Source organism: Sebastes umbrosus, chromosome 20, assembly GCF_015220745.1.
Source record: "Sebastes umbrosus isolate fSebUmb1 chromosome 20, fSebUmb1.pri, whole genome shotgun sequence".
In the NCBI taxonomy this organism is placed as follows: Eukaryota; Metazoa; Chordata; class Actinopteri; order Perciformes; family Sebastidae; genus Sebastes; species Sebastes umbrosus.
In genome coordinates this window covers 22,415,443-22,433,997 of record NC_051288.1, presented here as the reverse complement: position 1 = coordinate 22,433,997, position 18,555 = coordinate 22,415,443, and the positions used below count along the sequence as shown (strand labels likewise).

The 18,555-nt window shown below is 41.0% G+C and overlaps 1 protein-coding gene across 2 annotated transcripts; it reads left to right on the top strand.

The window, feature by feature from the left end:
- Positions 1–3,606: 3,606 nt before the first annotated feature.
- LOC119479777 (5-hydroxytryptamine receptor 3A-like) lies at positions 3,607–11,648 on the top strand. Of its 2 annotated transcripts, XM_037755721.1 has the most exons (13): positions 3,607–3,700; positions 4,132–4,209; positions 4,375–4,413; positions 4,695–4,742; positions 5,311–5,468; positions 7,490–7,534; positions 7,683–7,792; positions 8,409–8,578; positions 8,748–8,893; positions 10,101–10,311; positions 10,432–10,578; positions 10,757–10,842; positions 11,282–11,648. In XM_037755721.1, the coding sequence occupies exons 1-13, from the start codon at positions 3,661–3,663 to the stop codon at positions 11,507–11,509; spliced, it is 1,506 nt and encodes a 501-aa protein (XP_037611649.1). In that variant the 5' UTR covers positions 3,607–3,660; the 3' UTR covers positions 11,510–11,648. The 2 variants fall into 2 exon arrangements, with proteins under 2 accessions (XP_037611649.1, XP_037611650.1); XM_037755722.1 differs by lacking the exons at positions 3,607–3,700; positions 4,132–4,209; positions 4,375–4,413; positions 4,695–4,742 and adding an exon at positions 4,586–4,665.
- The last annotated feature ends 6,907 nt before the right edge of the window (positions 11,649–18,555 follow it).

The window sequence follows — 18,555 nt, the reverse complement described above, 5'->3', positions numbered from 1 at the left end:
AAAACACAAAGCTAAGACTCAGCGGACAGCGAGAAAGTAAGAATAAACTTATTGGAGGATGTTAAAGCTGTAAAAATTAGATCCAGCATTCAAGAAAAACATAACTCTACATCACACATTCAAATTGACAAAGTACATGCATTTCCTTATGAAAAACATTGTTTTGCAAAAATTGTTAAAACTATCAAAATTAGATCCAGCATGCCAGAAAACATATACACTCACCGGCCACTTTATTAGGTACACCTTGCTAGTACCGGGTGGTCTTCTGCTGCTGTAGCCCATCTGCTTCAAGGTTGGACGTGTTGTGCGTTCAGAGATGGTATTCTGCATACCTTGGTTGTAACGAGTGGTTATTTGAGTTACTGTTACATTTCTAATATCTCGAACCACTCTGCCCATTCTCCTCTGACCTCTGACATCAACAAGGCATTTCCGTCCACACAACTGCCGCTCACTGGATATGTTCTCTTGTTCGGACCATTCTCTGTAAACCTTAGAGATGGTTGTGCGTGAAAATCCCAGTAGAGCAGCAGTTTTTAAAATACTCAGACCAGCCCGTCTGGCACCAACAACCATGCCACGTTCAAAGTCACTTAAATCCCCTTTCTTCCCCATTCTGATGCTCGGTTTGAACTTCAGCAAGTCGTCTTCACCACGTCTAGATGACGTAATGCATTGAGTTGCTGCCATGTGATTGGCTGATTAGCTATTTGTGTTAACAAGCAATTGAACAGGTGTGCCTAATAAAGTGGCCGGTGAGTGTAATTTGACACCATGATCACTCAAATCGATCAAGTAGATGAATTTCTATGAGATAAATCATTATCAGCAGGTCAATTTGGCAGCCATTTGGAAAAATGGCCGCTATCTTGGATTTTCAAGTGGCCAATTGTTTATATTTGCTAAGTGTCCCCTTGGCAATCATCGTGCCAAATTTGGTGCTTGTATCACTATTTGCACAATTTGATTGAAAAATGGATGTTATCCGCTCCACTACTATCCTAACTGCTGGTTCTGATAGTACTCAGCTCTGTTAGAAATGTACACTCTGCTGGAAGATGTACACTCATAGATGTTTTCCACACACTTGTTTTAGCAAAGCTGATGAAGAAATGTGTACTTTGCTGTTCAGATGTATTTAGTCCTTCAGTTAATTTTGTTTGCATGTTTTACGCTGTGCTACATCAACATCTAACGTATACACAGTATGAACTGGTCTGGTTGTATTGTAAAATTCTAGTACACTAATATGAAATCTAATATTTACATGTCTTTAGCGTGTAATATGCATCTTTGTGTATAACAGGTTGCGTAGATTCTTGCAGGAAACTTAAAGATTACTTCATATTTTCTTCTGAGGAAATGAAGTGCAATGTAGTTAGTGCTGTTAGCTTCAGCCTACATTATGTCATAATGTATTTGTTTGATGTAACAGTTCTCTAATCTGTTGTATGTACAGTACTGGCTTTAAAAACATATACCGCACAAATAAACAACTAAATCTCTTTTTTCTCCTTATACAAAGACACACATTCTTGTTTTTGTCAGTTGTGGGGATCACTGTTTTTTTGGTCACTTGTGAGGTCCACCTTTTTGCATGGACGCAATTTCTGGCGTGCTTGGCAGTAAATGTTATTTTCATCTTCTTTTTCATCCCTCTATATGCTCATTAAGGAATGCATTGGTACCAATCATGTCATACTAGCTTTGTCGCAAAGGAGGCTAAATAATTATCCAAATTTGCTCTAAATTTTGGCGAGGAAAAACTGGCATGGCCTTTTTCAAAGCAGTCCCTTGACCTCTGACCTCAAGATATGTGAATGTAAATGGGTTCTCTGGGTACCCACGAGTCTCCCCTTTACAGACATGCCCACTTTATGATAATCACATGCAGTTTGGGGCAAGTCATAGTCAAGTCAGCACACTGACACACTGACAGCTGTTGTTGCCTGTTGGGCTGCAGTTTGCCATGTTATGATTTGAGCATATTGTTTTATGTTAAATGCAGTACCTGTGAGGGTTTCTGGACATTGTTATTGTTTTGTGTTGTTAATTGATTTGCAATAATAAATATACATATATACATTTGCGTAAAGCAGCATATTTGTCCACTCCCATGTTGATAAGAGTAATAAATACTTGACAAATCTCTCTTTAAGGTACATTTTGAACAGATAAAAAATTAACTATGGACAATCATGCGATTAATCGCGATTCAATTTTGTTATCGATTGACAGCCCTACTTTATAGCCAATGTTGGTCTATTATATAAGGTAATTCACATCTAGCACCACAACCTCTTAAACAGTTTGTAACATGTACAGCTGGATCAAAGTTAAGAAGAGCTTCCACCAGAGGGGACTGTTATACTAAATTTCAGTCAACAACATTTGGGCAAAACTGCTTCTCAGTTGAGGCAGCCGGGATGTGTTTCTTTACCTCTGAGTATCAGAGAGTGCAGTTCTTTTCAACAATCAAGTCTGTAGTTATTGAGCTAAGAGACACTGTGGCCGGCATTGGTACTGACTGGTTGTCTGTTTGGAAATGTTTGTACTGATGAATTGTCTGTTGTTAATGGTTTTTGGATTGCTGATAGTGTGTCTCCCCAGTGGGATTTTAGTATTGTTCTTCTGTTTTTTTGCTTCGGGGTAGGTTATTCATTTTTGGTTTGTTTTTTAGTTTTTAGATCGATGTTTTATTGTTTTTTTTTTTTTATTAGAAAGTGTAAGGTTTTGATACAACTGATCTGTAATCTCTGTAACCTGTGGCCACTCAGGGACTACAGATAACATTAATTACTAGCTATATCTGGTACAATATATATATTGTGCATTGTGCATTCTAATATATAGCAGATACTTATTCCTGTAGCCTTAATTATAGAAGTCTTGAAACTTAAGACACTTATCTTGATTTATGTTGTCAGTCCTTCTTGTATTAGTTATTACAGATGCTGTGCTATTATTGTGGTTGCTGTGGTTTCTCTCTCTCTCTCTCTCCGGTGCAATGCTCTTGGTTGGATCTCTTGTTGGGTCTCTAAACTATAGAGTACGGTCTAAGACCTGCTCTATATATAAAGCGTCTCGAGATAACTTCTGTTATGATTTGACGCTATATAAAAATAAATTTAATTTAATTTAATTGTCTGTTTTTAACTATTTTGTCTGTTTTTGGAAGCAGTTTTTGTGTGTAGTAGTAATAAAACTTAAAGATATGTTACTGGTTTAAACTGCAAAACAAACAAATAAATAAATCAAAAGCAGCGACTGTGTGGAGCACAATGTTTTGGTGGTAAAAGAGGGCAATAGGAAGTGCTTTGGAAGGGATACGAAAGCTTGGCACAGTCACACTTGAGATTAATTGTTTATTTGTAGTAGATAATGTAAATTGTACATTGGGATATCAAACAACAATAACAGTGGAAGCAAGAATTAAACAGCTTTTGGGTTTGATAGCAAAACTGCCCACTGCCTAAGTGTCGAGGGTGTTGTCAGTTCCTGGCTTTGTTGCATTAGGCGTGTTTCTACCATTACGCTAATGAGATAAAATAAATAAATAAAGTGTTGGTCATGAAATCTGCCCATCCCTCTTCCAGTACAAGGCATATAATTACTGCAACAAGGGGCAGGGATCAGCTGTGCAGACCTCTCACAGTCATGATGCTTGCAGGTTTCATCTCTCTGCTCCTCCTCACAGGTAAGCTGGAACAATTCTGTATCATGTATGCAGGTGTGAAATTTCTTTTGCTACCTCAACACAATTGAGGTGAATGGAGTTTTGTTTGGATACGGCATAAAAAAATTAAATAAACCAATACTAATAATTATACTACAAGCAATGTCTTTTTCCTGAAACTCTTCACAGTGTGGATAATTCAGCGCAGCGGGGACACTGTTCCTGGAAAGAGATGCTGCTGTTGAATTGTTTAATTTCCATTTTACAGTCCTAGAGCTCCACAAATTAAAATCCCATTCACCTCCATTGTTTTAGGGTAGAGGCAGATATCTCAAAACCAAAACAAACTATAGCACTATCCGCAGATACACTTATTCATGCAGTGTAGAGATGTCGTCGATGTGTGTGTGTGCATGGAAATAATTTAAAGAGCTTATACTCTCTTCTGTCAGGTGGAATTACCTCCAGTTACTCGGAGCAACCAGAGCATCTTGATGATCAACATAAATTCAATCAGAGCTCTGTGGAAAGTATGTACAGGAAACAAGCACTCCAAACGTGCACAGTAATTATGTGTATGAATATTTACTGATGTCAAAAGATTGATAAGATTTCAACATTGTGTTCTGAGAGGTTTAACAACAATTTAAACTGTAATTGAATCAGGGTAAAAGCTGTTTACTTCTTTTTGTTAGATGGAAGTACCTTCAATAACTCAGCAGAGCTTTACGAAGGTATGTACACAGTAATTATATATATATATATGTATATTAGATATTTATTCCTGTAGCCTTAATTATGGAATCACAAAACCAGGTAACACCCACCAGACCAAAGGGAGAAAGTATTCAGTAAATCTGGTTTATTGAGTTATTTTTTTTTTTCAAATCTAATGATTTAGGATGTCAAAAAATGTATGAGATTTCAAAATTGTGAAATTGTGCTAACTGTTTAACAACACTTTAAACTGCTGCAACTGAATCAGGGTAAGAGTTGTATACTTTTTTTTTGTCAGGTGGAACTACCTCCGATTACACCGAACCACCAACAGAGCCTAACGAAGGTATGTACACAGTAATTATTTATATATATATATATATATATATATATTAGATATTTATTCCTGTAGCCTTAATTATAGCAGTCTTGAAACGTGTCTATTTTTGATGTTTTTTGAAAGTTTTTGTAGTATTAATAAAACTAAAAGATGTAGATGTTACTGGTGTAAACAGTAAACAAAAAAAGGTATTTTAACAAAGTGTATGAGATGTGTGGACTGACGTTAGATGCATTTGGAGAACATGTAGCGGATGCATCTCAAATGGAGAGCCCTGTTTAAACCTAAATGACTGCAAAAATGCTCACATTTAAAAATCATCAGTGGACAGATGACGTAAGAAAACCCTGCACTTCTGCCAACGCCCAGTGGACATCTACCCACAGACTAGTGTTTGTCATATCTTCAGCACATACAGTAAATCTGATCTCCAGACAAACATAAGAGCTCTTCGGTTCTAATTGAAAGCAAAAATAAGAGCATGGAAGTTGGTATTTTGTTATTTTTTCCCTTTTTAAGAATACACTCTTGATAAATCTCTGATAGAAAATGTGTCTTAATATTCTTCCAATAGATTCAGGGGACTCTAAGAAAAATTGCAGTTATCAGGCTGTTTTAAACCACCTGAATCTGAAAAACAAGGAGCTGTACTTCATGGCCCGACCTGTTAAACACCACGAAGAGATTACATACGTATACCTCCAAATGGTGATCTATGGCATCCTAGATGTGGTAAGTTTTAAATTATGCTTTATATCTTCTTAGGGCGTTTTCATATTAGGTATGATTGATTGTCAGAGTATGATTGCCCCCCCATCTCCACTCCCCCGCCGCTCCGCTTTCACATTAGTAAAGTTGTTCCGTACCCGAGTACACTTGCGTCATCATCCACGTGTATTTGTTTATGTTGAAATCAGGTGTTCTAGTGGTGGAGCATCGTAAAACCCTTCATTCAAACTTGACAGAAACAAAATAAAACTCACCAAAACCGTCGTTGTTAGTCTTTCCAACAATCACCAACTCTGGTTTGGTCGAAATAAACTCTTATGTCCCAGAGTTTGTGTTAAAAATATGCCGGCTCTACGCGTTGTTGTTGTTGTCTTGGCCAAAAACAAATGAACAATTCTTTTGTACTGATACTTTTGAAAGTCTAACAGTAGTAGTACGTTCTGCCTCCAGGAAATAGCAATATAGCATTTTAATATCTGACACTCTGCTTTTATATGTAACCAAACTAACTTCCAGCCAAATTAATGGAAGCATATTCAACCTTAAATAATGTTACAAACTCATTCAGAACTGTGTGACAGAGTGTCGCTTGCTTTGAGTTGTGTGGGTGGCGATTAATTAATGTTTTCCCCTCTGAGCTTTTCCTAATGAGGCCGTTCAGTACTACCAATCTGTATACTTGACCTAACTTGGCTGCTGCTGACCAGCTCTCTTACATACTCGCTGCCTTTGACACTTGTCATACATGCCGATTGCAGTATATCATTAGTGTGCCTTACACATAACGGCCTGAAAGGTGAACATCAAACACTGGAAGACGTAGCTGTCTTGTGGTGTGATGTAGCCTTTTGACTCAGAAGAATAAAAGCAGCTTTATAGTGTTATTAGGTTAAAGGGACTGTTTGTAACTTCTTACACGTATAAATCATTGCGGGTCGGTGTCCCATGCACGCTTGTGTGTGGCTACGCTGTTCATACTCAGACTCCAACAAAACTACACAGAAGCACCGTAGCTTTGGTCTCCAGGGCCGGAGTCTCTGCTGTTCTCTGCTCCTCTGCTCCTCTGCCTGCCTTCACTCACACACCGAGCGCATTCTCGCTGCTGCAGCTCCTCCAGACCAACAGAGGTTTCCCGTGTCTTGTGAAGTGATGGGACTCCGCAGCGAGAAACGTTATCGTCTCCGACCAAAACTCCGGTGTCTCCCCTCTTCCCTCCGACCGCGGTCGGGAGGCTGAGGCAGGAAAAGCCAACACTAGGATCAGCATTGATTCATGGAGAGACCTTCGCCTGGTCAGCTAACATTACTGCCAAGCAGCTGAAATACAGAGTGATATTGTGGTTTTAGCTGACGTGTGTCGCATCACTGTTTTGAACGATGCTCGTTCATGTCTATGTAGAGCGAGCACAAGCGCGAGCCCGACGCTGACTTTCGTTGACTTAACAGGTGTCGCTGTTAACAAGCAATTTCTGATTCCTACAAACAGTCCCTTTAATGAAGCCGTATCGTAAATTGGGTTTACTCAGGTGCATGTCATTTCCTGATGCTCAAATCATAACATGGCAAACTCAAGCCCAACGAAAATAAAATGACAAACTAAATAATTGTCTCCCCCAAAAAAACAACTGCTGATGTACAATCGCCAATAGCCGATATATTTGTCCAGTCGCCCAACCCTAGCACAAATGTCCACTTGGACTCAAGGCCATAACTCAAGAATTAATATGCTAATTATGACATTTTCACACAAATGTCTAGTAAGATGAAGTTATGATGACATTTTGGACAGATATTGATAAAAACTGTAACTTGACTGGTTGGCGAGGCATACAACAACGAGGCAGTAATTCTAGTTTTCCCTCAAAGTTTAATATGAAGTCTGATGTTTGAGAGCTTGTACTGTATCTTACAAAACCGGCATAGTGCTAAGTTTAATAACAGTTTTGCTGTGTGTATGATCTGCTACCGATTAGTAATTGTGCAGCTGGAAAGATTTTCACATATACTGTATTTCTTTGCTCATAGAGAGAGATTGAACAGACTTTCATTCCTTACATTTGGATTTATATGGTGAGTTCTCCCTGGGCAGTTTCTGATCATTCTCACCTGTTCATCGTTGGTGGAAACTCAAATTATTTCTTTTAAATTGCATCTTTTCATTTTTTCCTTTCTCTTTCTCTTCTTATTCCTTGCTTCTTGATCGCTTCCCTCCCTCTAGAGCTGGATAAATGAACACATTAGGTGGCATCCACTTGACTTTTGTGGACTTGAAAGTATAGTAGTTCCTACTGAAGTATTGTGGAAGCCAGATCTAATCATTGAAGAGATGTAAGTTTGAATGTATGTATATGCATGCTCTCACATTCACAAATCCACATACACTCACAGCAGTAATTGATTATTGAGTGTCATGTTATTGTTTAGAAATGATTCGGGCTGTCAATCGATTAAAATATTTAATTACGATTAATCGCAAATTAATCGCACATTTTTTATCTGTTCAAAATGTACCTTAAAGGGAGATTTGTCAATTATTTAATACTCAACATGGGTGTGGGCAAATATGCTTGCTTTATGCAAATGTATGTATATATGTATTATTGGAAATCAATTAACAACACAAAACAACATGGTAAACTGCAGCCCAACAGGCAACAACAGCTGTCAGTGTGTCAGTGTGCTGACTTGACTATGACTTGCCCCAAACTGCATGTGATTATCATAAAGTGGGCATGTCTGTAAAGGGGAGACTCGTGGGTACCCATAGAACCCATTTACATTCACATATCTTGAGGTCAGAGGTCAAGGGACCCCTTTGAAAATGACCATGCCAGTTTTTTTGCGCCAAAATTTAGAGTAAGTTTGGAGCGTTATTTAACCTCCTTCCCGACACACTAGTATGACATGGTTGGTACCAACACTGTGTGTGTTTGTTCTCATACAGGACAGAGAAGGACAAGGCCCCTCCGAGTCCTTATCTCACCATTTCAAGAGACGGCCGCATCGAACTTAGGAACGACCTGATGCTGGTCAGCACCTGTAAGATGCAAGTTTACAAATTCCCCTTCGACATTCAGAGCTGTGACCTCTCTTTCAAGTCTGCCGTATACCGTGGTGAGCCTGTAACCTCTTGTGTTTAAAAGTTTCTAGACATTCATCTAAAATGTGTATGTATTGTGTTTGAATGCACGTGTTTGTCACATGAGCACACGCCAGCACATACATTCCTTCTTTGTTGACCTGATGAGAACCCTAAAGGTTTTATTTTTATTTTCCACCTCAGATACCGAAATGGAGTTTCAATTCGCCGATTCAAAGATCGCTGAGACTCACAAGGTGACCCAGTACGAGTGGCTGTTCATCAACATGACAGTCGAAAAGAAAACTGTCAACAATTTGTTTTACAACCAAAGCATGATCGTTTACACTGTAAGTATTGAGTATATTTTACTGCTAAAACTTGCAATTTAAAGGGACTGTTTGTTACTTCTTATACGTATAAATCAATCCAGGTCGGTGTCCCATGCACACTCCCGTGTGGCTACGCTGTTCAGACTCAGACTCCAACACAAACTACACGGAAGCACCAAAACCGCCAAGTTCTATCTAGTGAAGCCCGTCTGTTAAACAGTGTTGGCCGCGGTAGGAGGACACGGGGGAGACCGTAGCTTTGGTCTCCAGGGCCGGAGTCTGCTCCTCTGCCTGCCTGCCTTCACTCACACACTGCGCTCGTTCTCGCTATTTCGCTCCGCTCTCATGTGCATGCACGCACACTACACACTGCACACTGCACACTCCACAAGAGTTTAGCTCTGAGAATATCTAGTGAATGTACAGTGGACGTTTGTGCAGAAATAAATGCTGCAGCTCCTCCAGACCAACAGAGGTTTCCCGTGTCTTGTGAAGTGACGGGGCTCCGCAGAGAGAAACGTTATCGTCTCCGACCAAAACGCCAGTGTCTCCCCTGTTCCCTCCGACCGCGGTCGGGAGGCTGAAGCAGGAAAAGCCAACACTAGGATCAGCAGTGATTCATGGAGAGACCTTCGTCTGGTCAGCTAACATTACTGCCAAGCAGCTGAAATATAGAGTGATATTGTGGTTTTAGCTGACGTGTGTCGCCTCACTGTTTTGAGCGATGCTCGTTCATGTCTACTTAGAGCGCGCATAAGCGCGAGCCAGATGCTGACTTTCGTTGACTTAACGGCCACAGGTGTCGCTGTTAACAAACATTTTTTTTATTCTTACAAACAGTCCCTTTAAGTTGTTAAGTAAATACTTTGAAAGCTTCTTCAACCACTGTAAACATGAGCAGAATACCTTTTTGTTGCGACCTGGATGCTACACATAGACTGTATATAGATGGATGACGTGTCTCCACTTACTTCCACTGTACAAAAGTGAAGCCAAAATATCCCGGATACAGGAGCTGCCATCTTCTCACGTCATTATGAGCCAGAGTCTGCACAATAGTGATCGGGGGACTGGAGCCACGGTATCAAGGTGGAGGAGTTGTTTTGGCTTCACTTTTTGGGGAGCTGTCATGTCGTCCATCTTTATATACAGTCTATGGTACTACATAGTTTCATTTGACAAAAGAGTTGGAAGCTCAATCCCCTGATCCTAAAAAATTTCACAGATCAAGATGAGGAGGCGGTCTGTCCTCTACATCGCCAACTTCTTGGTGCCCATAATGTTCTTCTTTTGTCTGGACTTGGCCTCCTTCCTGATCTCAGAAAGCAGCGGCGAGAAGCTCAGCTTCAAGGTCACTGTGCTGCTCGCTGTCACCGTGATGCAGCTTATTCTCAATGAGATTCTGCCTTCCTCTTCAGACAGGATTCCTCTTATAGGTAAAGATGGTCAGAGTCATTACTTTATTGGAGTGTACTTCATATGAGCAGGAGCAGCACGTATACTGAGTCAATGTGTGGTCATTTGTCCACATTAATGATGCTGCCCTTTCCCTTCAGCCGTCTACTGCATTGGGATGTTTGGTTTGATGATGCTGAGCCTCCTGGAGACGATTTTGGTGATGTATCTGATGGAGAAAGACTCTGAATCCCAAGACAACGAGGCAGCTAAAGACCAGAGCCTGAGTGAGGACTTCAATGATGGAGGTGAAAAGCATAAATCTACAAACCTCTGGATCTCAACTCAATCTACTGTTGTTCAGTTTGCTACTGCTACTATTATATTTTACTGCTATGATTTGAATACTCACAGACACATTTAAAACTTATAATACGTAATTTTGTAAATGCTACAACCGTCTTTTTGTCAAACATATCCTTTCAGAGATGAAGAAATGGACTCCCTGTGCTTGTGTCTGTGATGTGTCTGCTGATGAACCTCCATCTGAACTGCTGTCGGTGGCCAAAGAGGTTAGCATTAGGTTGCGCTTTAAAGGGATGGTTCATCCAAATTTAAAAAAAACAAAAAAAACAAACACAAAATAGGAAAGTATAAACACAGTTGACAGTATGTTCTTTGGGTTTATTCAGAGTGACAGGGATTCTGTTTCTGGGAAGAGGTGTTGCTGTTGAATTTTTTTTAGATGAGATTATTCCACTCTTTGATCATAATGAACAAAAGAATCATATTGGGATGGAGGCAGAAATATCAGAGATGGAGATCTAAAAAAACAACTCTAAGACTAACTGCATAACAAGATACCATAAGGTGTAAGTGAGAAAATGTGTATGTTTGTAATTCGGATGAACCAACCCTTTTGTTCTCACCCGGAATGTAAAATGTAGTAGTTTGCAGTTTTATATAGTCCATAATCTCGTTAATTACCAATCTACTAAATCTCTCCTGCAGGGCACCAGCAGCCAACTGACGGAGGAGTCTAACGTCTTGGAGAAGGTCTCAGATGAGCTGAGGGAGGTGGAGAAAACACTGATTCTGCTCCTCAGCAGCAGAAAGCCCGGCTACTGGACCAGAGTGGCTAAAACAATCAACAAAGTTTTCTTCATTTCCTATGTCACAGTGGCCGTCCTGTTTTTAACCGTTATCTTTTCAATTTGGATCCATGCAGATGACAAGTAGTGCTAAAGTTTAAAATGCTCCGTTTAAAGCTAGGGTTGGTAATCTTGAGAAACTAGCAAGAGTACGCTAGATTAAAAAAATTATCCAACTGGAAAAAATTAGCCCAGTGTTGCCAAATCTTTTCCAGTGAAAGTAGCTAGCAGCACTAGCTCCAAAAGTCCCTAAATTTAACGAGAAAGTTGCCAAGTCGGCAACACTGACAGTCCGTCACTTCAGGACTCCCTCCAAAGCCACTCCCCCAAATTATCATAATGAACTTAAACAATGAGAATAGCTATTGTTAGTACTCAGCTTGTGGAAGAGTCCGGTGCACAATGAGTGCACGGGCAGAGTGCGCGCAAGCAGGCAGGTAGACAGTCAGGAAACCCGTCCAATCATTTCATTTGGGTCGAATGAAATGATTGGACGGGTTTATTACAGTCCTGCGACAGCCACAGATACCGGATTTGTTTCTTTTTTTATCAGAGCATTTGATTTGTTGATTGCTATCAATATGGGATATTTACTGACATATTTATATCGCAGAAAAAAAACGTTAAAATCTGTTAGGCTTGTGTTAACCACAGACCTTATTTCAGGCATTGAACTAAAAGCCCATTCAAAAAAGCCATTGACTTTGATACAAGGGAACCGCAAGTGCAATGCTAAATCAATTCCATGTTTTACGACTTATTCCTGTAGCACTCTGCATTATTAATGTTATCTTAAACTGGGCAGACACTGTGTATTGTTATTAATCTTCTACATAAGGGATAATGTACAGCGAGCCGGTCATTGTTGTGAACTAAACCCTTAAGGGGTTTATTTCACAAAAACAGTCCGCCAGAGTTCAACATCAGAACTGCGTCCATAGCAACGGTCTGCTATAAAGAAATAACAGACCGTAGAACGATTAACCAATCAGAATTGTATATTCCACAAAGCCGAGTTATAAATTGTGTTAGCTCACATTACACGTTTTAATCAGCATTACTGCTCGGCCAGAACCTTCAAACTGTTGATGCTGACACTGCACGGATCAATTGGCATTCACACTGACGTAGCCCCTGGTTGGTTTTGTCCAGTGACAATTCCAATAAAGTTTATTAAAAAAAAATGGCCACAAAAACAGAGAAAGGCAGCATTACTTTGTGCAATTCTATTATAAACAGAAAGTGGTTTGTTCTGACATATACACATCTAACACACATACTCTGTATTAGCCTGGCCAGTCTGGTTGTATTATAAAGTCCTAGTCATATATATGCCTGATATGTAATATGCACAATTCTAGTGTTCAATGAGTGCATCAAATACATAGTGAAATATATTGAGATTTGAAGTGTAGCTCTTTTAAGTTTCATTTGAGGTTCTCTTCTGTGGAAATGCAATGTAGTCAATGCCTACTGTTTAAGTGTTTTTATTTGCTCATCCATTATACTAAACATATTTACCAAATGTTCATTTTGTTGTGTGTGTCATTGGGCAAAAAAATCCATAATAACCTTTCAGCATGTTGTGATTCAAGTGGTCTAAGAGAAAATGCTGCAACTCCTCTTGGCTCTGTTTTCAGGCTTTGGAAAATCTAGCTTGTGACGGGAGACTTTGGCCAGTGGCCTGGGGGCAGATCAGGGGCAGAGGCAGAGATCTCAGGCGGACAGCCATGGGGTTGGACAGGGACGGAGCATGAGACCCCAGGTGGACAGTCTGAGGGCAGAGGCGGGGCAAGTGACTGAAGGCGGACGGCCTCGGGGCAGGGCAGAGTGGAGCTGGTCACCTCAGGCGGAAGGCCTTGGGGGCAGGGCAGAGGCAAAGCCTGGGGGCAGGGCAGACGGGTAGAACCTCTCCGTAGGACGGAGAGCCGATGAGCAGGAGACAGGACCTCACCGGTGGTCGGCGGCGAAGGCAGGAACCATCTGGAGGTCGAGCAGGAGGCCACTCTGGAGGACGACTATGGAGGCGGGATCCCTCTGGAAAACGAGCAGGAAAATGCAGAGCAGATGAGGTAAGTGGAAGCAGGTGTGTAGATGGGTGTGGCACTCCGGTAATAGGGCAAAGAGGGAAGGAAAATAGTAATGAATAGTCTCTGAGAAAATGGGAACGTGGCTGAGTGGAGGGACAAAGGAACAAACCATGACACGAGGATTAAGATTTACTGGTTGGTTTGTAGAGAGATGATAAGAAATGAGGGAGAGAGTTACAACAAACTGTCCGACCGTCGGCTTGCTGCGTCAGGGCCTTTAGAACCAGGGATGTTGATTGGCTTCTTACCCCCCAGGTTGCAATACCCTGCCCTTAACCATTTCAGTAAGAAAAAATCAATCACCAAGCTTAATTCTTTGTGAAAATGGAAGCAAAGTATGTAATTCTGGTTTGACAGCATAATAATACGCCCAGTGTGGTAGATATCGGCGATTCCTGATATTCCCTGCATTTAGTGTTTCAACTGTTAAAAAAACAAAACAAAGGGTTGGTCATTCAGTTTGCCCAGCCCTCTTCCAGTACGAGGACAAGCGTGGGGTAATGTTTCCGAACAGCACATTTGCTGCACATACCTCCCGCAGACTTTGGATTCTCACTGGTCCTCCTGCTGCACTCATGATGCTCGCTGGCGTCCTCTTTCTGCTCCTCCTCACAGGTAACGTTTCTCTCATCTTCACATCCTCACTGTTGCTCTGAATAATCCTCAGACCTCACTGTGAACAGCTTTCAATGGAAAATCATTTCTACCAAGGAAATAATCTCAGTGACAACTGTTCGCAGTTGTAGAAATGTGGACGCAGTTTCTGAAAAGATGTGTTGCTGTTTTTTAAATGTTTTTTCATGCTGTGAGCAAAGACCGAAGCCAGAGAGAGGACTGTAATAAACGGGGCAAGGCCAACTTCAACAACTGTCACGGAGGTAAGACCAGGAGCCAGTTGCACCAGTTGTTCAAAAGTTCAAAATTAGCCTAGTTAAGAATAATTTAATAGACCTTATGTAGAGATTAGTTGTTACTAAACAGTTTTACTACCAATATCTTCCACGTGTAACTGTTGTAGAGCTGATTAAAACAATTACAAAACCTTTAACTTGTTTACTGTAGGTTGAAGAGTATAAGAGGTAGGGATGCACCGATACCACTTTTTTTCAGACCGAGTACAACGACAAGTACTTACATTTGGGTACTCGCCGATACCGAGTACCAATACGAGTACTTCTCTTTGCAAAAGACCCTCGTTAACAGCCAGCTGGAGGGTGTGAGCGACACACAGCAGGCTGGGGAGTCCCGCATACGAGTCGGTGCGCCGCGACCGGCTCTAGATCGGCTTGGAAAGGCTCGGGGCGAAGGTGGCTCGTGGCCGCAGCTTTACAGCGTTCCCCGCCTGGACCTCGCCACAACGTGGACAAAGGGCTCGCTACCCCCCGCCGGGGACGGCCCCCTGCTCCCGGTGCAGACAGATCGGGGCTCGGCCCACGTAAAAGGCGCCAGGGGTCTGCGGCGATGTCGGCAACCCAACCGACCCGTCTTGAAACAAGGACCAAGGAGTCTAACGCACGCGCGAGTCGTAGGGTGTAAACAAAACCCCGTGGTCGACAATCAGACCCGACGCTTGATCGAAAACCTGTTTAATAATGATTAGGGATGCACTGATCCGTCTTTTTCAGTCCCAATACCGATAGTGATATCTGGGCTTTGGGTATCGGCCGATAACGAGCACCGATTCGATACCAGTGTTTTAATTAATAAGCTGTATGCCTCACTGTGTGGAAGTGACTGGGATCATTCATTCATGAGTAAGGCAACATCAGGCTTGACTCAAACATTGTTTTCCTAACTTTGTAAAACAAAATGTAACAAATAAATACATAGATATAAATGTACTGAATTGTTATTTAATATTGAAATAATCAATCGTGGTTGATTTGGCGACAAATGTGTTTGCTGGTGGGAACAGCAAATGTGTTTTACTGCTACAATCATCCCACTGTTCTGTTTCACGTAATACATGTATTGATTAAACACCATAATGGCCTGGTCATACCAGAAAGTGATCCATCCATCCACCCATCCATCCATTTTTGAAAAATATTTGGCTCTAATATTTGGCTTTAGAAGCTTTTAGATGTACAGTAGTGATTATACTCGCAGGGCTAGTTGATGAGCTGCTGTAGCTGGTGAGCTAAACGCTAACTCGCTTGTCAGTCACAGTAAAAAGAGTCAAAGAGTGGATAATGGAAAAATCATGCAAATAGTGATGCAAGCACCAAATTTGGCATGATGATTCCCGAGGGGATGCTTAGCAAATATGAATAATTGGCCGCTTGAAAATCAAAAGTGGCGGCCATTTTTCATGATGGCCGCCAAATTGACCTGCCGAGAAATTCATCTACTTGGTCGAGTAGGGGATCAGTAGTCCAAAGTTTCCTTATCTGAAAGACCGGATAAGCAGGAATATGACAAGCTCCATATCCAACGCCAGGTGCTAGAACTGGAACTGTGGACTCTCCAGCCGCAAAAAACACAAAGCTAAGACTCAGCGGACAGCGAGAAAGTAAGAAACAACTTATTGGAGGATGTTAAAGCTGTAAAAATTAGATCCAGCATTCAAGAAAAACATATAACTCTACATCACATATTCAAATTGACCAAGTACATGCATTTCCTTATGAAAAACATTGTTTTACAAAAATTGTTAAAACTATCAAAATTAGATCCAGCATGCCAGAAAACATATACACTCACCGGCCACTGTAGGGACCCAGCAGATGGCTGGTTTCAAGTGACCTCATGAACTCAGTAACATGATCCTTGACCACATGACTCAGCTCAGCTTTTCATTGGCCAATGTAACATTTCACACCTAGGTGTGAAATTCACACAGAACAAAACCAGAGGAATGCCTTTGTTCCTGCTCTTCCTTGCTCATCTCCTCAACCCAGGCTGACCTGCTTGAGGTGAGCGGCTCTCCAGTCCAGAACCTGCAAAGCAGTTCTGCTTCTGATCTATGGTCTGTTAGGAAACAGACCTAGCAACACAAGGAACCAAAAGGCAGAAGACGCGAGAGCCTGACTTTTGACCAACTAACTTCAAAGACGACATCTTTGATTTGGAACCACAACTTCAACACATGGAATTACAAACCCTGTTCTTCCATGGATCTGTAACGTACTGGGCTTACCTTAGCATTAGTAATCGCACATGGCACTATTCATTGAGTTTGACTGTGGTGATTCATTTGTAGTAATTTTTATTTGGGTATCTGGCTTCGCCACATCTGATGTGTTTAGTTTATGCTTCACATAGACAAGGTCCTGCATGCAAACTAACCATCTTTTCTAACCCACTGCATATCTAACACACATTAAGATCACATACATAAACTGTGAATTAGTTAAACATAAACATACAGCTTCAGATAATCTTAACCCCCACATCACCCTCCCCCCCTCCCCCCTCTCTGTCCTTCTTGAGCACATGTGCTCAGAAGAACAAAGAGGTCATGTGATGATATGCTGGCGGCCATCTTTGATTCCGCCATCTTTGTAGTCTTACAGTGCTCGCCATTTTGTCTAGGCCATACAGACATCCTGAGACAAGAAGCCATCTTGTCTAGAGTCACTCTCTCTCTCTCTCTCACACACACGCACACACACACACACACACACACACACACACACACACACACACATGCTTACACACTGTGTTTGGTTTGTTTAGTTATTTAGTTATTTAGTTAGATTAATATTGTGTTTTAAACCTTTATTATCTTGTAAATAAATGTTTGTGGAATATACATGCTGGTCTCTTTAATGTTGCACAAGAGTGAATAATGCCAACCTCTGCTATGTCAAGAACTCCAATATCCTTCAACCTTTACTATCTATTTTGGTTATAGTTATTAATTTAATTATTAATCAACGTTCCAAATTGATAGTTTAGCATACATAATGAGACTATATTAACGTTTTGGTCATTGGTCCCTGATTCCAGGGTGGTGCCCCGTTTATTATTAATGTTTATTGATAATCTTTATTAATATTAATAATTCTATTATTATTTATTAATTAATTTGCTAATAACCAAAACCTACTAAGTAGAATCCCTACACCACTTTATTAGGTACACCTTGCTAGTACCGGGTGGTCTTCTGCTGCTGTAGCCCATCTGCTTCAAGGTTCGACGTGTTGTGCGTTCAGAGATGGTATTCTGCATACCTTGGTTGTAACGAGTGGTTATTTGAGTTACTGTTGCCTTTCTATCATCTCGAACCACTCTGCTCATTCTCCTCTGACCTCTGACATCAACAAGGCATTTCCGTCCACACAACTGCCGCTCACTATATATTTTCTCTTTTTCGGACCATTCTCTGTAAACCCTAGAGATGGTTGTGCGTGAAAATCCCAGTAGATCAGCAGTTTTTAAAATACTCAGACCAGCCCGTCTGGCACCAACAACCATGCCACGTTCAAAGTCACTTAAATCCCCTTTCTTCCCCATTCTGATGCTCGGTTTGAACTTCAGCAAGTCGTCTTCACCATGTCTAGATGCCTAAATGCAATGAGTTGCTGCCATGTGATTGACTGATTAGCTATTTGTGTTAACAAGCAATTGAACAGGTGTGCCTAATAAAGTGGCCGGTGAGTGTAATTTGACACCATGATCACTCAAATCGATCAAGTAGATGAATTTCTATGAGATAAATCATTATCAGCAGGTCAATTTGGCAGCCATCTTGAAAAATGGCCGCTATCTTGGATTTTCAAGTGGCCAATTGTTTATATTTGCTAAGTGCAATCATCGTGCCAAATTTGGTGCTTATATCACTATTTGCACAATTTGATTGAAAAATGTATGTTATCCGCTCCACTACTATCCTAACTGCTGGTTCTGATAGTACTCAGCTCTGTTAGAAATGTACACTCTGCTGGAAGATGTACACTCATAGATGTTTTCCACACTTGTTTTAGCAAAGCTGATGAAGAAATGTGTACTTTGCTGTTCAAATATATTTAGTCCTTCAGTTAATCTCTCTCTCTCTCTCTCTCTCTCTCTCTCTCTCTCTGTCTCTCTCTCTCTCTCTCTC